At 41.5% G+C, this 21,358-nt stretch overlaps 3 protein-coding genes across 3 annotated transcripts; 2 read left to right on the plus strand and 1 right to left on the minus strand.

Annotated features, from left to right (window-relative positions):
* Nucleotides 1–1,759: 1,759 nt before the first annotated feature.
* LOC118106233 (cilia- and flagella-associated protein 251) lies at nucleotides 1,760–10,962 on the plus strand. Its single transcript, XM_035154621.2, has 6 exons — nucleotides 1,760–1,939; nucleotides 6,156–6,196; nucleotides 6,305–6,374; nucleotides 6,968–7,033; nucleotides 7,165–8,189; nucleotides 9,097–10,962. Exons 1-6 carry the CDS (start codon nucleotides 1,894–1,896, stop codon nucleotides 9,163–9,165), a joined length of 1,317 nt encoding a protein of 438 aa, XP_035010512.1. The 5' UTR covers nucleotides 1,760–1,893; the 3' UTR covers nucleotides 9,166–10,962.
* LOC118106234 (inositol-tetrakisphosphate 1-kinase) lies at nucleotides 10,954–16,148 on the minus strand. Its single transcript, XM_035154623.1, has 10 exons — nucleotides 15,777–16,148; nucleotides 14,949–14,973; nucleotides 13,901–14,023; nucleotides 13,326–13,443; nucleotides 13,137–13,238; nucleotides 12,774–12,814; nucleotides 12,524–12,689; nucleotides 12,193–12,260; nucleotides 11,360–11,522; nucleotides 10,954–11,287 (listed from the first exon to the last, which is right to left on the minus strand). Exons 1-10 carry the CDS (start codon nucleotides 15,857–15,859, stop codon nucleotides 11,145–11,147), a joined length of 1,032 nt encoding a protein of 343 aa, XP_035010514.1. The 5' UTR covers nucleotides 15,860–16,148; the 3' UTR covers nucleotides 10,954–11,144.
* Nucleotides 16,149–16,427: 279 nt separating this feature from the next.
* LOC118106235 (proteasome subunit alpha type-6) lies at nucleotides 16,428–21,218 on the plus strand. The gene is made up of 7 exons (XM_035154624.2): nucleotides 16,428–16,712; nucleotides 17,350–17,444; nucleotides 18,341–18,422; nucleotides 18,794–18,949; nucleotides 19,365–19,543; nucleotides 19,634–19,728; nucleotides 20,839–21,218. Exons 1-7 carry the CDS (start codon nucleotides 16,637–16,639, stop codon nucleotides 20,894–20,896), a joined length of 741 nt encoding a protein of 246 aa, XP_035010515.1. The 5' UTR covers nucleotides 16,428–16,636; the 3' UTR covers nucleotides 20,897–21,218.
* The last annotated feature ends 140 nt before the right edge of the window (nucleotides 21,219–21,358 follow it).

Raw genomic sequence — 21,358 nt, forward strand, 5'->3', positions numbered from 1 at the left:
CACAGCCCACCCTTCCACCAAGTGTCAAGTAAATCGGTTTAGTAGTTTTTGTGTAATCTGGCCTACAGACAGATGGATAATAAGGAATAACAACACAACCTGCTTGGTGGAGGTAACAAGCAGAGTCCTCACGCTGGGAGGTGCTCCCTTCACATTCTGGCACAGGAGCTTTTAAGCACCTTAATTCTCAGGCCAGGTGCACCTCACTGGCCTGAGATCAGGACGGAGCCACAGGAGAGATAAAGAGCAGCAACACACATCCATAACTGTACGAGACTGTTGTGATCATTATCTGTGGTTATCAACATCAAATGAGAACCTGGGGTCTGATCAGGTAGATTTAATCAGAAAGCTGCTGTTCTTCCCCAAGCAAACAGCTGAAGACATTTTGTCAAAGGAGTGAAGGGTTGACATCAGAATATATAAGGTCATGTTCTTCAATAAAACCAAAGAGATTATTTTACTGAAGGAGGAACAGGAGATCTTTTCATCCTGCTTCTTTTTCATTCATTTCCAGCTGTTTTTTTTCAAATGTCCTTTATCATAACTCCCATTAAAACCCATGCAAGCATTCATTTGTTTGTTATCCATTCAAATATTGGAAAACTATGCTGACTTCCACCTCCATTACTGTTGCTGGTCCAAAACAGATGACTCAGCAATACAGAGGCTCTGAAATGCAACCACAAAAACGAACCAAACAAAGTAAATGATGCTTGTGGGGGAACCTAGTTAGAATTAAACAGTTTGATTTCCTGTGGTGAAATAATTATAATGAGAACATCTCTTTGACAACGTTGTGGTAACACGTGGTTCCCTGTGGATGCTGTCCTCACCTAGTTAAAGTATTTGCCTCAACCTTTTATTTATCGAAAGTGGCCATGGGGGGGGGACACTGCTGTGGCACAGGTAATAACTTTATTTATTGTCGCTTTTCTAAACAGAGTGACACAGTGCCTATGTATGGAGCTGTGGGAGGGATTAAACACATCATGGAGAGAGGTACTGGGGATTGTTGAACAGGTGACAGAAGGGGCTTGGGAAGAGAAAGACACAACCTGCAGTTTTGTATTTTGTACATTGTGTATTACAACAATTGGACAATTACACATCTTATCTTGTGTGTTGCCACGGGTGCAGAGGTACCCAGCACAGCTGTCCATGCTCCATCCCAGGCTTCTAAATATATATTTCTGATACTTCATGGGCCTTGTTTGGATTGTTTTCTTCACTATTGTGTACGATTTTATTTATTTAGTAATGTAGTTGCCAACTGCTCTTCGGGCAACCCCCAGACATGTGAGGGATGTGGACAGCAGAGGATTGTGGGAAGAAGAGAGCTTGGAGCTCTAACACCTCAATCTACTCTAACAGTGAAGCACGTGAATACACACACACGCACACACACGGTCATGTCTTCATGATTTCAGAGGACATTAAATTGACATTAAATTAATTTCCTTGAAACGTATTCTAATTTGAACCATGACTACTATTTGACTAACCCTAACTGTTACTCTAATTTTATTATTGAGTTTATGGGGACTTTTTTGTCCCCATAATGTGACTAAAAGGATTGATGTCCTCACAACATGGGTAATACCTAGAACACACACACACACACACACACACAGGACACTTTAGTGGACATTACATAGACTTTCATTCATTACCTAGAGATTAGCCTACCTTAATCTGAACCATGTACTTCCTGCTAACCTTAAACATAACATAACCATCCAACTACCTGGTCAGTGGTCATTAGTCTGCACACACGCACACACACACACACACTGATTGGCTCCACCTCCCTCGGCGGGTGTGTGTGAAGAAGCTCCCGCTCCGTTATTTCAAGGTTATCATCTCCTGCAGGAACCTCGCAGCTCGGATCTTATGGGATTTCTGATAACCGCAGTGTTTGTCTGGGCTGTGGTCGGAGGTGAGTGTTCTCCACATCCACCATCACTAAACTGCAGCGGGGGAAATGTGTGTGTATGCGTGTGTTTATTTTGGGTGCATTGACGATCCAAATCGCTCTCAGCACACACACACCACTGCCTCAGCTGTATGTTATTTATTAAGAGTATTTATTTAGTATATTAGTAGGTTAGCAGCCTGCTGTTGAAAACATGGGATTATAATGACAGTGTATAGAGCAGCGTTTAGGTGTTACTCAACATAACACTGAAATCCTTTCAGACTAATACTGAACCAAAGCGTTGTTACATAATTTGCTGTGCGTCCACCTCTCTGCTTGTGTGTGCGTGCGTGCGCGTGGACCACAACATAAATCTCCGCACAGGTAAGCGGGACGCTCACGTGTGCGCGTGCTGCATGGTGCTGTGAACAGCACGTTACTTAGGAGATGGGTGAGGGTACCTGAGAGGTGCGTGTTTAATGTGGTGTGTGTGAGGGTATTGTGCAGCGGCAGCAGTTCTATATAGAGCTGAACACTCCACTGTTAGTGGAGCTGTAGACCAAGACAACAAGAATAACACTCACTCTAGATTATTATACTATACTATACTGCATTATACCTTACTATACTAGACTATACTAAACTGCATTATACCTTACTATACTAGACTATAATAAACTGCATTATACCTTACTATACTAGACTAAACTGCATTATCTTACTATACTATACTAAACTGCATTATTCCGTACTATACTAGACGATACTAAACCGCATTATACCTTACTATACTATACTAAACTGCATTATACCGTACTAGACTATACTAAACTGCATTATACCTTACTATACTATACTAAACTGCATTATACCTTACTATACTATACTATACAACCCCATCCTACCCTACACAACACTGCACTATACTATATACTATATAATATACTATATACTATATACTATAATGTACTATGCTATAACACCCATTATAGATTACTATACTGTACTATCCAACACTGCATTACACTATACTTTACTACTGTACATACTATACCATACTATACTATACAACTCTATACTATATACTGCACTGAATTGTACTATACTGTACTATACCACACCATACTATACTATACAACCACCTCCTACCCTACACAACACTGCACTATACTATATTATACTGCACTGTGCTATACTATACTATATTGAACTATATACTACCACCATACTATAATAAATAGTGTACTTTAATACACTATATACTAAGAAGGGCATTTCATCAAGGGTTGCAGCCCTTGAAGCAGTGAATTAAAAAGGTGTTTTTTTCATTGTCAAATTTAATTTACATTATAGTCAATCAACTGGAGGAAAGCAAGTGAATCGTTTGTGTATTCACCAAATAATTTGCATTTTTTAATGCAACTAATGCCACTCAGTACAACATCATGCCCCCTTACCCTTAACACCGGATCCCCTCGAGGCTGCGTGCTGAGCCCTCTGCTGTACTCACTGTACATCCATGACTGTGTATCCACATCAGACAGCATCATCATAATTAAGTTAGCTGACGACACAGCAGTTGTGGGGTTAATCCCCATCAGCAACGAGGACGCCTACAGGACGGAGATCATCCACCTGGAGAGCTGGTGTCGGGAGAATAATCTCCTGCTGAACACCAACAAAACTAAAGAACTGATTGTGGACTTCAGGAGGAAACAGCAGAGCGACAGCCGTCCACTCTGGATCAGTGGGTCTGAGGTGGAGAGAGTGGACAGTTTTAAATACCTTGGTGTGACCATCACACGGAACCTGTCTTGGTCACTCCATGTAAACAGAACAGTGAAGAAGGCCAGACAGTGTCTCTTCCACTTCAGATGCCTGAGAGGCTTAAAGCTCCCCCCCAAAGGTGCTCAGGAACTTTTACACCTGCACCATCGAGAGCATCTTGAGTGGGAGCATCACCACCTGGATGGGCAGCTGCACTAAGCAGAACGTCTTGGCCCTGAAAAGGGTCTTCCGCTAAGCCGAGTGGGCTATCAGAATGACCCTCTCCGACCTGCAAGACATTTCTAACAGACAATGCAGGTCAAGGGCTGAGAAGATCCTCAGACAGCCCAACCACCCTGGAAACACACTCCTCTCCCTGCTGCCGTCAGGCCGGAGGTTCCGCTGCCTGAGAACCAACACAGAGAGGATGAGGAGGAGTTTCTTCCCTCAGGCCATCTGTTTGCTCAACTCTAGCATTAAACCAGACTCAGAACACTTGCATATTTGCACAGTTCCTGAACTACAGCAGAAGCACACTCACCTTACATGTATATAGTATTTTTATATTTATATTTTACCGTTGTAATATTTTGCATTATGTAATACTATTGTGTGCTATTTTATATTGTCTTTTATTTTATTATTTTAAAACTGGATGCAGGCACAATAACACATTTCAATGCACATTGTACCATGTATAGTTGTGTACATGACAAATAAATCTTATCTTATCTTATAAGTCCCCTTAAATTCAGTCAAGCTGCACCAAATTTTACACACTTATAGATATCAGTTCACTAAAGTTCACCCATGTCTTATTATTTTCATCAATACCCAACAATTATTCTCCAAAAAACTGTGAAAATGTCAAACAACTAAACATCTCACAATGTTAGGGAAAGAGAAATAAACAATGGTAATCCATCCAGTAGTTTTAGGGTAATCTTGCTTACAAACAAACCAACCAACAAACAAAGGGACAGGGCTGAAAACAACCTCCTTGGCAAAGGTAGTCAAACCTCACATTTAGTGCAACTATAGCTATTACTATGACTCAACATCACCTCAGAACCAGCATCTATAGGTAATACAATACTCTTGGTGTACCAGTGAATGCCAATGCAGCTTGACATCAAATATACCAAGAAACTGATCATTTAAACTCAACAATGTGCAGGTACCTGTGAGTTCCTGCAGTACATACACATGTTCATAACTCTGATGGGACTGCATGTTTTAGTGCATTCATCATTTTTTATTTTACAACCTGCAGATGCTTATTTTTCTTGATTTCTAACATGGAGTTTGATTGAACATGGGCAGCAGCAGCAGGACAAAGCCAATAAAACCAGAGCCACATCACAGTGGTAATTATGGGGCTGGGGTGTCCTAGCTCAGAGAGAGAGAGAGTGTGGATTACATTCATACACACTCACTCTCTCTCTCCTCGTCACATGCACTTGCAGAGCATTACAGTGCCGGACTGTACGCAGCAGCTCACGTGTCTGTATGGGGGGGTTCACCACTGGTCGAAGGTATCAATTAGTTCCATTGATTCTGATCTGTGCTGATCTGGTTGTGTGCGGGCACGGAACACGGGGTTTAGATTAAATCTTACAGCTTCTACTTCTACTTCCTGTCAGTAAATGGACCTAATGCACTCTGTACTTTGGTAAAAATCTCAGCAGATCACGCAGAATTATTTTTATATAAAAACTGTTTTATGTGTAGCAAGCAACACCAATGTGTTTAAATGATGCACAGAAACTGATGAGATGAATGGCTGGTAGATGGTAGTTAAGTTTAGGTGTGCACCCATTTTATAATTGACATACTTGGAGGTATTTGCCTCCATTTAAGTTTCATTTACTTCATTATTTCGATGGCTTTCTGAAAAACATTTGTAGATTGAAAATGTTACAACATGACATTTAGATTCATGAGTAAATGAAGGTGCAGTAAATGAGCAGCATCATATCTTGTGCCTCAGACAGTCCTTGTGCCCAACAAAAGAAAAGGTCTTGGGCTTCAAGCCGAATAAAGATTTTGATCTACACTGACATTTAGCTGCTTGTCAGATCTGCTGTATCTCCGTGAGATAGGGTGCTGAGGGCACTGCTTAGTGTCCCTTTAATGGTCTACTGGCAGGCAGGGATTGGTGACTGATTTAGCCCAGGTTGGAACCTACCTGTGAGATAAAGCCTTTGGGAAGATCTGCATCCTGGAGAGAGAGAGAGAGCGAAGAGGGTTAAGCTTCTTTGCTGTGTCGCTTTACCAAGATAACTGTGCTTAACCTTAATAAGAGAACAGCTCCACCCACGCCCATGCAGGATAAGCGACTGCTAAGTAGCGTGGTGCTTTTTGGGTATAGATTGGTGCTGCCTTTGCTTGTGTTGAAACGCTATAGTTTTTTATACGTATTCACACACACATTTCTTACGACTGTCTACCCTCTTGTTTTGTGCCTCAGTGGGAAGCCGGCCAGTCACCACCCCCCTTAATGATGCAAAGGTCAGGAACAACTATTTTTAATTCCCCCTATCATTCAGCACATTGTACATATATACCTTTTAATGACTAGGCCTCTAATTATGTGTGTTTTTTGTCTTGTTCCTCCAGGTTGAGTGTATTATTCAGGAAACTCTGAATGAGGACGGGTCACAACATGCGTGTGGCCCAGAGCTCACAGGTGACGTCTTTAATCATCAATAGAAAAGTATGTGTTAACAATTTTGACAATTGAGCGGCGGTGGCTCACGGTAGAGAGCGCCGTCCACTAACCAGACATTTGGTGGTTCGATCCCCAGCTCCTCCTGTCACCAATGGTGTGAGAGAAAAAGTGCTGTGTCTCGAAGCACCGAATGAATGAGTGTGTGTATGAGCGTGTGAATGGATGATAGTGACTTGTGCTTTGAGTGGTCAATAAGACTGGGCAAGCACTATATAAATAAAGTCCATTTGACTAATTACCATTAATCGATAATTTTTTTACAACATATAGATGCAAGACAAGATAGGGCAGTGGGAAATAGTGACAGGAAGTTTACCGCAGTATTTTCTTTTCTACAGACCAACTGTTAATTGATTCACTTTTAATGAAATAACACATGGAACTGCTGCAATTCAACTCTCACCAGATACTTGTGTCTTTTTCCTTATCTTTTAAATTCCAATCATTCCAATCTTTCAAATTCCAAAATAATTTAGCATTTTCCAAAGCTAACATTAAATGTGTTGGTGTGTTTATGTGTCTGAGTGTTAATGTGTTGTTATTCTCTGCAGAGGAACTTGACGAGGTGCAAAGACATCAGAGTCTTCTCAGGGAGCTGCAGAAGTTGGCTGATGATGGTACAAACACATCACACACACACACACACACACCTCCTTTTTAGAGAGGTATAGAAGTAATGTCCACAGCAAGCTTGTATTTTAACACCACAGCGAACATAGCACTGACTATTGCAATCTGAATGTTGCAGAGAGAGAAAGGGAGCATGAGGATGAGAGGAAGAACGAGCGTTATGAGTACAACTTGGCCGACGATGAGAGCAACTTTGAGCAGAGGGATGAGGAGGAGGACAAGAAGGAGGAGAGAGACCTGACCAACCTTGTGAAAAAGACAGGTGAAAAGAATAATTACAAGACCGAGGGAGATGACACCAAAGAGAAGATGATGGAGAGGCCACGTATTGATGACACAGGGAGGGATGATGAAGAGGAGAGAGCCAAGGAGCTTGAGGAGCTGCTGGCTGAGGAGATCACCAAGAAAGTGAAGGAGGAGAGGAATGATGAAGAGCTCAAAGAACTGCTGAAAGAGCTGAAAAAGAAGCGATATGAGGCTGTGAAGGAGAGGGAGATACAGAAAGGTTCTGAAATGGACCAGAAGGAGGAGGTGGAGGATAAGAAGGAAGAGGAGGACAAAGGAAGTAAAGGAGAAACGGTGGAGGACTTGGAGAAGCAGAGGGTTGAGGAGAGGAAGAAGAACGAGGTGGAGCTGATGGTGGAGAAGGAGAAGGTGGAGAAAGAGCTAAAAGAGCTTCTCAAAGAGCAGGACAGCAAGCCACAGCAGGAGAGGGAGAGGAAGGAGAAGCAGGAGGAGCTGGACGAACTTACGAGGAAGATGAAGAGGGTGAATGAGGAAGAGGAGCAGGAGAAGCAGGGTGGGACAAAAGAGGACGGGGTGGGTGACATGCCGGCGGCGGAGAAGAGCGAAAAGGAGGAGGGAGATGGAGAAAAGGAGTCTGATGAGAAAGCAGAGAATGAAGTCAAGAAGAAAGAAGAGGAGGTGCCAGCAGAGGTGAAGGAGCCCCAGCAAAAGAGAGTGATGGAGAAAGCCAGTGACGAGGCCACACGACAGTTTGAGAGGGAAAGGTACAAAGATGAGGAGGAAGAGGAGGAAAATGGGGAGGATGAGGAAGATGAGGATGAGTATGTAAGAGAGGACGAGGAGGGGCAAGAGGAGGACGACGATGAAGAGGGTGAAGCCGCAGAAGATGAAGGGGAGGTAAGTGCAAAACATATTGAAATGTTTGCATGGGTTTGGTCACATTGAATATTACAGCCCAAAGATTTATTAAATACTAACTGGGCACATATACTGAAACATAATTAGTTTTATACTGGGATGAACAGGAAGTTAGAGATTAAGTGAGTAAAACCGTAGATCAGCTTTTATGTCCTGTCAGTCAAGCTCCCTTATATAAGTCTGGAGTTATGAAATACAGCAGGTTATAGGAGGTGCAGACTGTAAAGTAAGTCTGTTTTTTTAACTTTTTCAAAACTAGATATGTTTACAGAGCAGGTGAAGTTAATAGAAGATGACCTTGGGGAACTCCACATATCTTGTTGTCCATTCACATGTATATTTACCAGTTGTTCCTGTCTTGAAGATATCTCCTGAACCAATTTAGCTAAAGTGAAAACCTACCTGAATCAATTTCTAAACAAAATAATTCAGAACCTTTATAAAAACGGTCTCAGTTCTGTGGTGGAGTTTGTATAATATAGTTTATCACCACAGTAAAAACTACAAAAACACTAGAATAGCACTCAGTGGAGCACAAACCTCCGCCAAGGCCCCAACAGTCCGCATATTAAAGCACATTTAAATTCACTAGATCCTGACTTTTATTTGCACCAAATTTTGCAATAATAGAAAATGTTGAAACATGCTATTGTCAGGTGAAAAAAAACTATAGATCTGCCCCCTGATCCAGATCCATACCAATCATTCCACCAAGTTTCATGGTAATCTGTCCTGCAGTTTTTGCATAATCTTGCCTAAAGTATTTTATTGTAAGTATTGTATTTTATTTCTGTGTCCCTCTTAACTTTTTTAAGTACCCATTAAGTATTTCATTTGTACTAATACTATATATTAACAGTGTATTTATTTGTTTTTCTTGCTTCAGGAGCTGCTGGAGATTGAAGCCGAGTTGCGCAAAGTGGCTGCAGAGCTGAGAGAGCTTCGCAGAGGCTAAGTCACATGCTCGCTCGCTCGCTCATACACATTCACACACATATACAAACACACACTGGACTGACAAAACCCTTTGTTGTATTCACAGTCACACATTCACCTCACACATTTCTCCCGTTGAACAGCCTTCAAGTCCCTTCAGCACTCAGAGAAATATCTTTCGTTTTCAATCCTTAAGTGGACAGTGGTGGAAACTGTACACACTGTTGTTTCATGCCTGCTTTTAGATGACCTGGAAAAGGCCGTCTCTGTTCGTTTGAATGTTTCTGAGTGTTGAGGAGAAGGAGATGCCTTTTCTGGATGATCTGAAAGCTTGTTGTGTCCATCACGCGTGTCCCTGGCTCTGTACCTGTAAATGCTGTTTGTGAAGTAGACAGGTGATGTCGCTTCAGTTGTAAACCGCCATGGACACAAAGCATTCAGCACTTTGATTCAAATGTTCATTTTGACAGCAGATTGCCAACCATGCACACACCATCATCTTTGAAATGTGAGTCACAACAACCGTCAGCCAGTGCTACTCTCGTCTGAAGGTATCATCCTCAGTGGTGTGTTCTTGTGGGATAAGCAGATTCCCTACTATAAGTACTATGTGCATTTCAATATATATTTTGTGCAATAATTGATGTGTTAGCTGTACCTGCTGTTCTGACTGTTAATGATATGTATTATTGGTATTTCTACACTGGAGTAAGTCATTAGTTCCTCTTGATTTCTTTGGTGATAATGTAGAAACGGAGGATTGTGTTTTATTTGGCTCATGCACTGTTAAAACCAGACTGTTTGTGATGAACCAGGGTGACACGAATAAACCACAGAGGAGAGTGATTGTAAAATCTGCACGCCGACACATATGTCAGATTTTGTACTGCGTGTGGGTTAGTGTATGTTGACGGGATGTGATGTACTTAGAGCTTACAAGGTCTAAAAGTGTCACCTCAGGTTCTCAGTCAGCTTTGCACTCTTATCTTAACAAGCCAAGGAGAAGCCAAGGAAGAGAGGGAAACACTAAAGCCATTTCTTTTCGTCTTTTGGTAACAGCAACACCGACAATAACGCTCAGTCGTGTTACTTCACTGTCATGTCAATTGTGTAAATAGCAGATATTATGGTTTTTAAGCCAAGGTTATAAGACAAATGAAGTAATGGCGCCCCCAAGAGGACACTGGGTATAAATGCACATGATGCAGGATGAACAGGGTTACCACTGGAGGCCCACTTGACTGCAATAACACAATGTAGACTACAGCACATGTGAATGCAATAATTATTCAAATAATTCATGTATTTTAATATGTACTCAAAGTGCATCATGCAGTACTCATCTAGCAAATATACTCTCTCTTTTTTTCTACACAGCCAAGATTTAAAAAACATTTATGTATTTAAATGCTGGCAAAGTTGCCGGCCAACTTGTGTAAACACATAGTAATAAGGAAAAATTATCATTCAGCACTGTTGAGCTCACTGCTGTCTATTCCAAAGAGGAGACGAGATTTTTGTTCACATGGGAATAAATGAAAAATGAATGTACTGTAGTTTTCTTTTTATATAGAAGTGCAAAATGTATTTCCACAAAAATGTATCTCACAAACAAGCAGGAGAGATATAGGACATGTCTGTGGGTGGGGTCTGATATATACTGGGCATAGAGAACATTTCTAGAGACAGGAAAAAATACATTATAACAAAAACACCATTTGTAATGTTACTGGCCAATCAGAGTGCTGTATTTTGTGCCTGCTGTATCTACTTATATGCTTACTGTCTATCAATAAACAGAAAGTGGTTTAAACCAGTATGTGTCAGTGTCAGTTTGGTTGATCCACTTGAATCTCTGGAATCATTACTGTTGTTTACAGCGGATACAGAGTAAAATCAAGCTCTGTTACACATTGTAAATAAATAATGAAGCAAAGTCTTTGAAACAGCTGATTTAGTTCCAAGCCAATCATCAATCACATCTGCTCCCAAGGCGACTTAAAGGCCGGCAGACGGACCACCTGCAGTCTGTGTTGTCTGAGGAGAGCTGGTGGCCCGGGGGCAGGCGGAGGTCTGTTTGTCTAACACTGTCTTGATGTGGCTGAGCAGGGAGGAGAAAAACTGTGGCACTCCCTCGTACCCTGGTGGAGAGAAGAGGGTGTCAGAATATCAGCGTGTCCGTGTGTGCCTGTGTCCGTGCAGCTGCAGTATACCTGGGAAGATGTTGATGTCGATGACAGTCAGGGTGTGTGTGTGTATGTTGATGATGACGTCCACGCCGAACAGGGCCATGCCCAGCTGAACCTGGAGCTCTCTGACCAGCGCGGCCACGGCCTGGGAGCTGAGAGGAGGCAGGCACGGCATCTGCTCGTCCAGCTTAGAGAAACAAAAATACATTTCAGGCTGCATTTCAGCCTACGTCTAATATAATATTACTGTCATTTATAACCATGTCAAAGCTGCTGAACATGCTTCTGTATCGTTACATGTGGTCGAGGGACTATACTCCAACATTCTACTACTAAAAGTACAAAACAAATAGACAAAATTGTACTCAAGTAAAAGCAAAAGTACCACAGCAACTTTTCTAATTCAGTTAAAGGAAGTACTTGCCTTTAAATAAACATAAAGTATTTGTACACGCAGAGTGCAACCTATTCCCTAATGCTACTACTATATCAATAATTGTTTATTTTTTGAAAATTCAGTCTCTGTCATACTATCACTTTAAAAAAATTTGAACATGCTAGGTACTGCATTGTAAAGATGTAGTGGAATACAACGTATAGGTATCTGCTGATATATATAGTGGACCTGAACATAAATCTACTTAAGTAAAGTACATATACATGAAAAATGTACTTCAGTACAGCAATAAAGTAATTGTACTTTGTCACAATTCACCATTGCCATCTTGTGCCAGTGTTACTCCTCTGTAGACTGTATCTAAAATGGTTTAGGGGATGTTAAATTATATTTGGACACATGAAGTAGCAGTCTGCTATAAGTCCAGTGTGGTTTGTCAGTTCTGATTTCTAATACTCACAGCTGTGAGATCAGAGCTGCACTCTGGCTTGGACACCTGGTGGCTGTTGAAGAAGATGGTTTTCCTGTCTGGAAGCAGAGAGAAACCAGAGCTACAGTGGATGCAGACATTGGGAAACAAAAAAAACACAGTAGAGGAGAGGGCCAGACAGCAGGACATGGCAGGACAGGACAAGGAAGAGAAGGAAAGAACAAGATAGAAATGGGGAAGGAGGGCAAAAGACAGAAGGTGAGTACAAAGCAAGAAAAAGAGAAGGAAAGTAAAGACCAGAGAGTAAAGGAAATGAAATGAAATAAACTCTTCTGTGTGTGTTAGTGAGGTGCACACTGACCACAGGGACCTGAGGGGAAGTTCTTAAGGGAGGGTCTCTCTACGCAGAAGTGTTTGTCTCCCACCACGAAGACCTTGTGCAGAACCGCTCCGTGGTTGACGAAGCTCTGGAGCACACAGGGAGGATGGATATCAGCCAGACGGCCGGCACTGAAGATCAGAGACATCTGCAGAGATAGAGAGGGTGGGCAGATGTTGAGAGAACATAAACTAAAAATTTGTAAAATAAAAAACTTAATAAAACCCTTTACCTCATGGGAAAGTGAGCCATGTGCCACTCTGGTTTTGCAGACTGGAGTCAGCAGAGAAAGAGAGGAAATTATTCAGAGACTTTTTGAATTCAGTAGAGTGAGAAACATGACAACATTTACAACACTTTACAAGCACGCCACTGACCACAAATCTAGTCCCAAAGAATCTGACTGCTGTCGTTTTTAAATGCAACAGATTAACTTTAAGGCTTCATTTATAGACAATGACCTCAGTGGTTATATATGCAGTGAATGAATCTATGTAACACAAATTATATACATATTATTACTATTATTATTTATAGGAACAAAATAAAGTAGGTACTAGGACAGTAAAAGGCCACAGACGAAGAGTGAACTGACTGAGGGGAAAGCTGAGGCCCTGAGACATCACAGTCTGCTTGATGGTCGACAGGTCAGCGGCACTGGGGACCTTGAGGTAAGGAGGGCTGCAAACATGCCAGTCTGTACAGAAATACATAGGAAAGGCAGGTGTTAACATCTGTACACGACAGTGAAGGAGAGTAATTAGAACGTGAGGGTACCATTGACCTCGGAGGGAGTTGTGCAACTTGCTCATGATCATGTAAGACACAAATCTGTCCAGCAGCTGGGTCATCGCAGGCAGGGGGTCCAGGAGAACTGTACCAGGATGAGTTGACACATAGCTCTGTCATGCAAAAGAAAACATAACCACTGTCAGCATGAAAATATGAAACAGTGAACTGCTGATCATCAGCTAAATCTATCCATTTCTTTATCCATCTATCTATGAACACATTTGTTTCTAGAGCTCAAACTATTTATTGGTTGGCCCATATGACATATGACATTTACTGCCAAATGGCAAGGCTCAATGTAATTTCTTTGTCATAAGGGTTTAATAACGACGTCTTAGGAATCATTTTCAATTTTAAAAAAGCATAAACGCTGATATGTGTTGAGAGGGTCTCCCTATTACTCACTAATATTGTGATTGGTCCCCAAAAATCCACATTGACTCTGATTGTTTTTTACCTGCATTGCATACATTGTATTTAATCTGTAATTGAGCCTGGACTCTGTCAGCAGCAGCAATAACAATCCTCCCTGAATAGCTCCAGCAGAAGTTACTTCTCCAGCCTTACCTGGAAGTTGGCGAGCAGCTGCTGTGATCGGCTGTCGTGCTCAGCCTCCACGATGACATCAGACAGCTTGTGAACGATGACATTGAAGGGTCCCTGGGGTATCAGCGGCTGAGTGAGGTCAATCTGCCACGGATGAAACACTCATTTACACCCTATTTAGTCCATTTAGAACTCCATACTTAAAAGTCCCGAACCTTCGAATCTCCCCTTACATATTTGTGAATTTTTATAAATGATACAGTAAATCTAAAATGCCTCTCTGCACATAAAAGTCATGGCAGCACAACATATTTACTGTAACGTGTTTGTGCTCTTACTGTCTGGTCACACAGACCCTCACTGATGCTGCTGAGCTATGGACAGGGTTCTCAGTTTTTATCTCTGACCTGGAAAAGTACACATCAACACTCTGTACATAGCAGCATGTATCTGTGAAGTCATGAATCAACAGTGTTGAATGTGCTATAGAGGTTGATTGAGGCTGTGTGTCTTCTCTGCAATGGTAACTTTACTGAGCAGGTACAAACAGACAGCCATTGTTGAGGGTTTGCTACAAGCCAAATGTAAGAGGCGGAGGCAGGTGGCTGTGACATGGATTACTAAAGTTGTCGACGTCTGTATATGACACTTGTGTGTGTTTCTCTGTGGATGCTTTTTCTAACTATTTCCACTATTTCTTCTCTAACCTATGTTTTTCCGGCTATGTGTGTGTGTTATGGCAAGTGTACAAAGACCTTTTATATGCATTCAGAAATATTCTCTTCAACACACACACACACACATATTCATATTGATTTCATATATGACTCACAAACTCCCATATTTATCGATACTCATTTGCAGTTTATAATTTTAATTGTTTTTATCCTTGTTGAGTCTGAGATTCTATTGTTTTATTGTTTTATTTCATTTCATTTAGTTGCTGCTTCAGCAAAGTTTTTAGATTCTAGTGTTCTATCCCATTGCTCAGTACTTAGTTTCGTTCCTTCTCATGCACCTCATGTTTTGGAATGACAATAAACCTTCTTGAATCTTGAAAAGCACTCACCTCCACCACTTCCACTCCATGGACCCTGCAGGGAAAAATACAGAAATCTTTTATACTTATTTAAATTTGAATGGTGATGTTTACACAGGGTTGACAACATAAACAAGGCTTCTCATGCAATATTAAATCCTTGTATTATTTATATATTTTACTGCTAACATAATGAATGTATACACTAGATCTTGACTGTCCTTACAAAAGTTATTCTCAAACATTCCCAAACTAAGAAAATGTGTATATTTGTCATTCTTTCTCTGGCATTTTTACGGTGTGACATACATTTATGTTTACATGTTATGTTTAAGTTCTATATACAGGCATATGTTGTTTTTTAAAATCTATTTATAATAACGTTTATGGTTAAACTGAACAATTGATCATTAGCAACATCTATTTCTATATCTATCAATATACAGATTTATATATCTAGACCACAAACAATTTATTTGTTGGCTGTTAAGAATTGGCCAATATGAGCCTTGCACAGACATATCGGTGTCGACATTTATGTTTGCTGATATGTGTTGCTGTTTTATCTGTATTTATAATAAAGTTTATGGTTAAACTGTAACATAGCAGGGCTTAATGTAATTTCTTTGTCATAAGGGTTTAGGAATCAGTGCCATTTAAAAATATATGTATATCAGCCAATATACATTGGTATCAGAGGATCTCCCTATTACACAAACACACACACACAGACACAGACACACACTCACACACACACACACACACACACACGCGCACACACACACAGACACACACGCACACACGCACACACGCACACACGCACACAGAATAAGCCAAAAAGAAAAGAAATCAACTTACCCACAGAAATCTCTAAATGCATTCAGGTTCATCCTCCTTCGTTTCTTGTCACTGAGACAGAAGCCCACCCTGCGGCCTGACATGAGGCTGAGAGAATGAGTGAGGGGCCAAATGACAGCAGAGACACAGACCCTCCCTCCCTCCCCCTCACTCTGAGCTCACACCCCCTGCAATCTAGTCCCAGTGTGTTTGATATGAAGGTATAAGAAGAAGAAGCAGACCTGCTTCAGGTGTGTGACAGTAGTCGTCGTGGAAAGAGAGAGGGCCAGTTTAACTGGTAGAGTCACTTGACTTCCTTATTGCTGCTATTTCAACAGGAGAGGGAGACACACACGCACAGAGACACACACACGTTTGTACTTCTATCTTAGTGAGGACACTCGTTGACACATTCCCTAGCCCCTTACCCTAACCTTAACCATCCGAAGTAAATGCCTAACCCTAATCATAAACCTAATTCTAAACCTAATTCTAACACTAAAATCAAGTCTTAACCCTGCCCATTGAAAAAGTGAGGAAAGGTCAAAATGTCCTCACTTCCCAAAAATGTCCTCACTCTGTGCGGTCCATGCTTAAAATGGTCCTCACAAAGGTACAGGAACACACAAATACACACACACGCGCGCGCGCGCGCGCACTCAGGCCTCACACATAGAGAACAACAAGTGAAAGAGAAAGTAAAATAATCTGTGAGGAAACGGCTCCATTATTCTGCTGATAGTTCAGCTGCTGCTAACACACACTCTTTCCTCTCATCTAACTCTAGTAAACGAAGAAGAAAGGATCATCGATCATTGATCTGGATATAAAGAGACTCGAGGAGCTGCTGTTAAGTTCACCTGAGGTCACGATTATAAACAATGTCGCGCGGTTCAAACGCAGGCTTCGACCGACACATCACCATCTTCTCACCGGAGGGCCGCCTCTACCAAGTGGGTAAGAAACACGAGTCCGTCCTTCCAGTCCTGGAGCAGGTTTACTGCACACTACTGCTACTGTTACACAGCTTTACATTGCTACTGCTCATTCACACAGATCCACACACTTATGATGTGGCTGGATGATCAGATGTTAAAATAAAAATCTGTCCTCACAGGCAAACCTTAAATTTCACTCCACAGCTCACAAGTGCTGTTTTGGCTCGTTAAAAGTGCCACATCCTTTACTATGTTACATACAGTACCGTCTGTCAGTTTACATACACATCTTAGCTCGTTCATATTTTCTTCATAGTACTCATATTTTTGCTAGTTTTTTGTTTTTGTATTTCTCCTTTAATTAACCAGGAAGGTCACATTGAGATACAATATCTCTTAAAACCACAGAGTGCTGGTCAATTAAAACACTAAAACTAGAGTAATTCTTGAAACACATTTAAATTCACTAGATCCAGACAGGGTGAGGATTCTAAGTTCAGTGAGTCTTGCAGTTTAGTCCAATTGGTGAATGAAAGTCAAAGTGAGATTGACTGAGCTCTGTTCTGGCAGAGAAAGAAAGAGAGAATGATTTCATACCACGACATGAAGTTTATTCTCTTCTCTTCTGTCTCATTGTTACATTTGCTGTCCTGCAGAATATGCCTTCAAAGCCATCTCCCAGAGCGGCCTGACATCAGTGGGGATCCGCGGGACAGACACCGTGGTGGTGATTACACAGAAGAAAATACCCGTAAGGCAACACACACACACACACACATACACACACACACACACACACACACACACACACACACACACACACACACACACACACACACACACACACACACACACAGACATTCATTTGGATGCTGATGATCAGAGTTGAAGCGAAACAGTGAAGCCTGATAGAGTCATGACTCTAGCGTTGTGATGACTTGACAAACAAATATATGAACAAGACACTGCTGTAATGCTGCAAATAGTCACATCACCATGCCAGAGACAGAATGGAGATTTGGCCCGCATCCCACATCCAGCCCACTTACTGCGTGGAATGATGGAACCTGGGCGGTCCGCTGTTTGCCAGATCTGGGCCACAAGGAAGCCGTAGCAACACCGCATGTCAACTAAATGGGCCAAAGGTGGCCCAAATTAGTTTTGTGCTAATTGGACCATTAACACCATTTGCCACATGGGCCACTTTAGGTTCACATCCAGATTACACCTTTCCTAGAGCTCTGCATGTTTGCCAAAGGCCGGTGGCTCGAACCCTGGCTCCTCCAGTTTGCATCCCGAAGTGTCCTTGGGCAAGATACTCAACCCAAAGTTCCCCCCCCCGACGGCCATCCCAACTGTGTGGGTGACGTGATAGAAAGAGTGGTGCATATACAGTAGTCGCGCTGTATGAACCTGTGTGTGAACGGGTGAATGTTGTTGCAGTGGTTGATAAGACTTGAATTTTCCATTTACAATTTCATTAAATTTAATTAAACATTTTAGTCATCCCGTCTCAATGTCACTGTCTGATCTCACTAATTATGGACGTCAGTAAGCCTGAGTGTTGACAAATACTATTATGTTAGTTAGTTAGTACAACATCATTTTACAAGGTGAATGTGACTCTGTGACGTTTCTCACCTGCAGGACAAGCTGCTGGACTCGTCCACCGTGACCAACATGTTCAAATTAACCCCTCGCATCGGCTGTGTGATGACTGGAAACGGTGGTGTGTATTGAGCCCAAACACCACACATCCCTGCACATGTCACTGTCAAACTTTGATAGAACGTTCATGAACCAATGTTACAGGGGTTGAGATGACTTTGTTTCAGTTCACGATGGAAAGCCAAGTGTTTTTCTGTTCCGCTTAATGAAGATTATAACAATTTTCCCCCCCATAAATCCATTAGATCTTCAACAGAGTCCGACTGGTGGATTATTGTGTTTATGAGGCTGTAGAAATCAGTTATTTGTCTTGGGGATTTTCTTATTCACTAACTATTATTACCCTGAAATCTAGAAGATTATATAGATTCGATTTTTATCAAAGGTAATGCATGCCGTGTGTAATGATCCCACCTCCTGTGTCTTGTGCAGGGGACAGTCGTTCTCAGGTTCACCGGGGACGGGTGGAGGCAGGAGAGTGGAAATATAAGTTTGGTTATGACATCCCCACAGACGTGTTGTGTCGAAGGTTGGCTGAAATCTCCCAGGTCTACACACAAAATGCTGAGATGAGACCTCTGGGCTGCTGTGAGTGTTAAACTGCTCCTTCTGTACTTCAGCAGAAGATTGTTGATTGTTTTCTTCCTTTTTGATTTTCCTTGCCATTGATGACCTTACTCCAAAACCTGTGTTGTTTTCTGATTGTTCAGATTCAAGTAAAAAGTAGAAGAGGCCTGACCGATATATCACCAGGTTGATAATATTGGCCGATATGAGCCTTTCACAGACAAATCTGTGTCGGTTTATGCGTTTTTTCGGAATGCAGATATGTGCCGATATGAGAACTTTTATTTTGCAGATTTTGTATCTATAGTTATTTATAATAAAGCTTATAGTTAAACTGTAAAATATGTTTTATATATATATATCAGCCAATATATCTGCGTTGTTTTCTTTCCTCAAAGGACCATATGTTCTTCTCATATGTTCCTGTGTGTCTCAGGCATGATGCTGGTGGCTGTCGACCCGCAGCAGGGACCTGTCCTGTTTAAGTGTGACCCTGCAGGTTACTACTCCGGCTTCAGAGCCACAGCAGTCGGGGCCAAGCAGACGGAGGCCAACACTTACCTGGAGAAGAAACTTAAGAAAAAGCCTGATCTGACCCACGACAGGACAGTGCAGGTGCAGAGAAAAGACAAGACAGAAGCATGTATTGTGTGTGTATATAAGCTACTAATCACACACACTTTACCTTCCCCTGTGTCTTTACAGTTGGCTATATCGTGTCTGTCCTCTGTCCTGTCTATGGACTTCAAGGCCATTGAACTGGAGGTTGGTGTGGTCACCAAAGAGAATCCTAAGTTCAAGTGAGTGGAGTCACTCATCAGTTCATCTCTATAAACAGATTCTGCTTGTGAATATGCCGAAACTGTCGGTGAGGGACAAGATTTTTGGGGCTGGAAGATTTCTGGTTTCTGTCTGTAGATTGACCGATGACCATGGGTAGACAGTCTGTGTGGAGAGCAGAAGAGATGCGACATATTGACTGAAATGCATCGGCTATCAGCTTTTTAAGTTTATTTGTAGAGCACATTGCAACAACAAGGGAACAAGTGCTTTACATTAAATTCAAAAGGCATCATGATTAATTGATAAAGTAAAACGAAACAAAAAGATGCATCTAAAAGAAATTAAAGGAGTTTCATAGAGAATAAAAATAATTAAATTTAAAATAAATAAAAAGAGTGAAAGTAACAGTACAGTGTAAGACTTGATGAAAGGCAGTGTCAAACAGGAACGTTTTCAGCATTGATTTAAAAGAACTAAGAGTTGCAGAGGACCTGCAGTTCTCTGGGAGCTGGTTCCACATATGTGGACCATAAAAACTGAACGCTGCTTCTCCATGTCTAGTTTTGACTCTGGGGACAGAAAGCAGACCTGCTCCATACGACCTGAGGCGTCTGGATGGATCATTACGGAGCAGATCAGAAATTGATTATGTCCCTTAACCATTCATTGAGCCAAAATGTCGTCTGGACCTAAACCACCTACAATAAGTGTCACTGTTTGTGTTTTGTGATGAGAAAGATTTGAGTCATGAGCTAAAAGAAACTCGTCAGACTGTAAACAGTGTACGGGGAAGGAAAGACAGAGACCGACACAACAAGGGACAGCTACTGCTCTGAACTTCATGGGTGTAATGTTGAGTTTTTGATTTCATATTGATAGTCTGATATTTCATTTTTTCCCACAATGAAGCTCATTCTTACACAGAATCCGAACCTCAGTGAATTGACTTTTGAATAGATCTGAATGTTCATGTGATTAATGTATTAATTTATGTTGGAGGAGTTAACACTGCCATGTCTAACTTGCATTTTCTGTCTCGTCTGTTCACTTCTTACATTTTCTTTTCCCCTCTGCCTCTGCCTCTCATTCCCATTTTCACTTTTCTCCTCTACCTCTCCTTCCTGCAGGATGCTGTCGGAGGCAGAGATAGAAGCCCACCTGGTCGCCATAGCAGAACGCGAGTAAAGTTGCCGTTAACATGCAGCAGACCACGAATCATCATATTTCATTGCCACTGTGTTTGACTTAGCAACAGAGCAGGAAGTTCAACCATGAAGAAACTGAAGCAGGTTGGATTCACAGCAACTTACCAAACATTTCCTCTGGGATTTATTTCAATGTCCAAACATGACGTTTAAATTCTGATCCGGCTCATTAAACTCTTTTTACAGCTTTATCTTTTTCTTGGATGTGAACAGACTTTTTTGTCATACAGCTTAATTTAACACAGTATGTTTCTAACACCGACCGTTGTAAAGATGCAATAAAAATTCAATTTCAAACCCTTTAAATACTACTGTCAAAATAAACTACAACAGAAAGGGTACTTTGAAATATTGTACTGTTTTGTTAAAAAAATGTGAATTTGTGAGATACTTTACAAATTCACCAAATGTGTCCAGATTAACAACACTCCCCTTGTTGAAC

This window comes from Hippoglossus stenolepis, chromosome 4, assembly GCF_022539355.2.
Source record: "Hippoglossus stenolepis isolate QCI-W04-F060 chromosome 4, HSTE1.2, whole genome shotgun sequence".
NCBI lineage: Eukaryota > Metazoa > Chordata > Actinopteri > Pleuronectiformes > Pleuronectidae > Hippoglossus > Hippoglossus stenolepis.

Coding starts and splice junctions, on each gene's coding strand:
- LOC118106233 (XM_035154621.2), top strand. CDS start 1,894: ATGGGATTTCTGATAACCGCAGTGTTTGTCTGGGCTGTGGTCGGAG. Junction 6,375..6,967: donor GTGTGGCCCAGAGCTCACAG/GTGACGTCTTTA, acceptor TATTCTCTGCAG/AGGAACTTGACGAGGTGCAA. Junction 7,034..7,164: donor GCAGAAGTTGGCTGATGATG/GTACAAACACAT, acceptor TGAATGTTGCAG/AGAGAGAAAGGGAGCATGAG.
- LOC118106234 (XM_035154623.1), bottom strand. CDS start 15,859: ATGTCAGGCCGCAGGGTGGGCTTCTGTCTCAGTGACAAGAAACGAAGG. Junction 12,815..13,136: donor GGGCCTCAGCTTTCCCCTCA/GTCAGTTCACTC, acceptor TGCTGACTCCAG/TCTGCAAAACCAGAGTGGCA. Junction 11,523..12,192: donor GCAGCTCTGATCTCACAGCT/GTGAGTATTAGA, acceptor TGTTTCTCTAAG/CTGGACGAGCAGATGCCGTG.
- LOC118106235 (XM_035154624.2), top strand. CDS start 16,637: ATGTCGCGCGGTTCAAACGCAGGCTTCGACCGACACATCACCATCTTC. Junction 18,423..18,793: donor TGTGATGACTGGAAACGGTG/GTGTGTATTGAG, acceptor TGTCTTGTGCAG/GGGACAGTCGTTCTCAGGTT. Junction 19,729..20,838: donor AAAGAGAATCCTAAGTTCAA/GTGAGTGGAGTC, acceptor TCCTTCCTGCAG/GATGCTGTCGGAGGCAGAGA.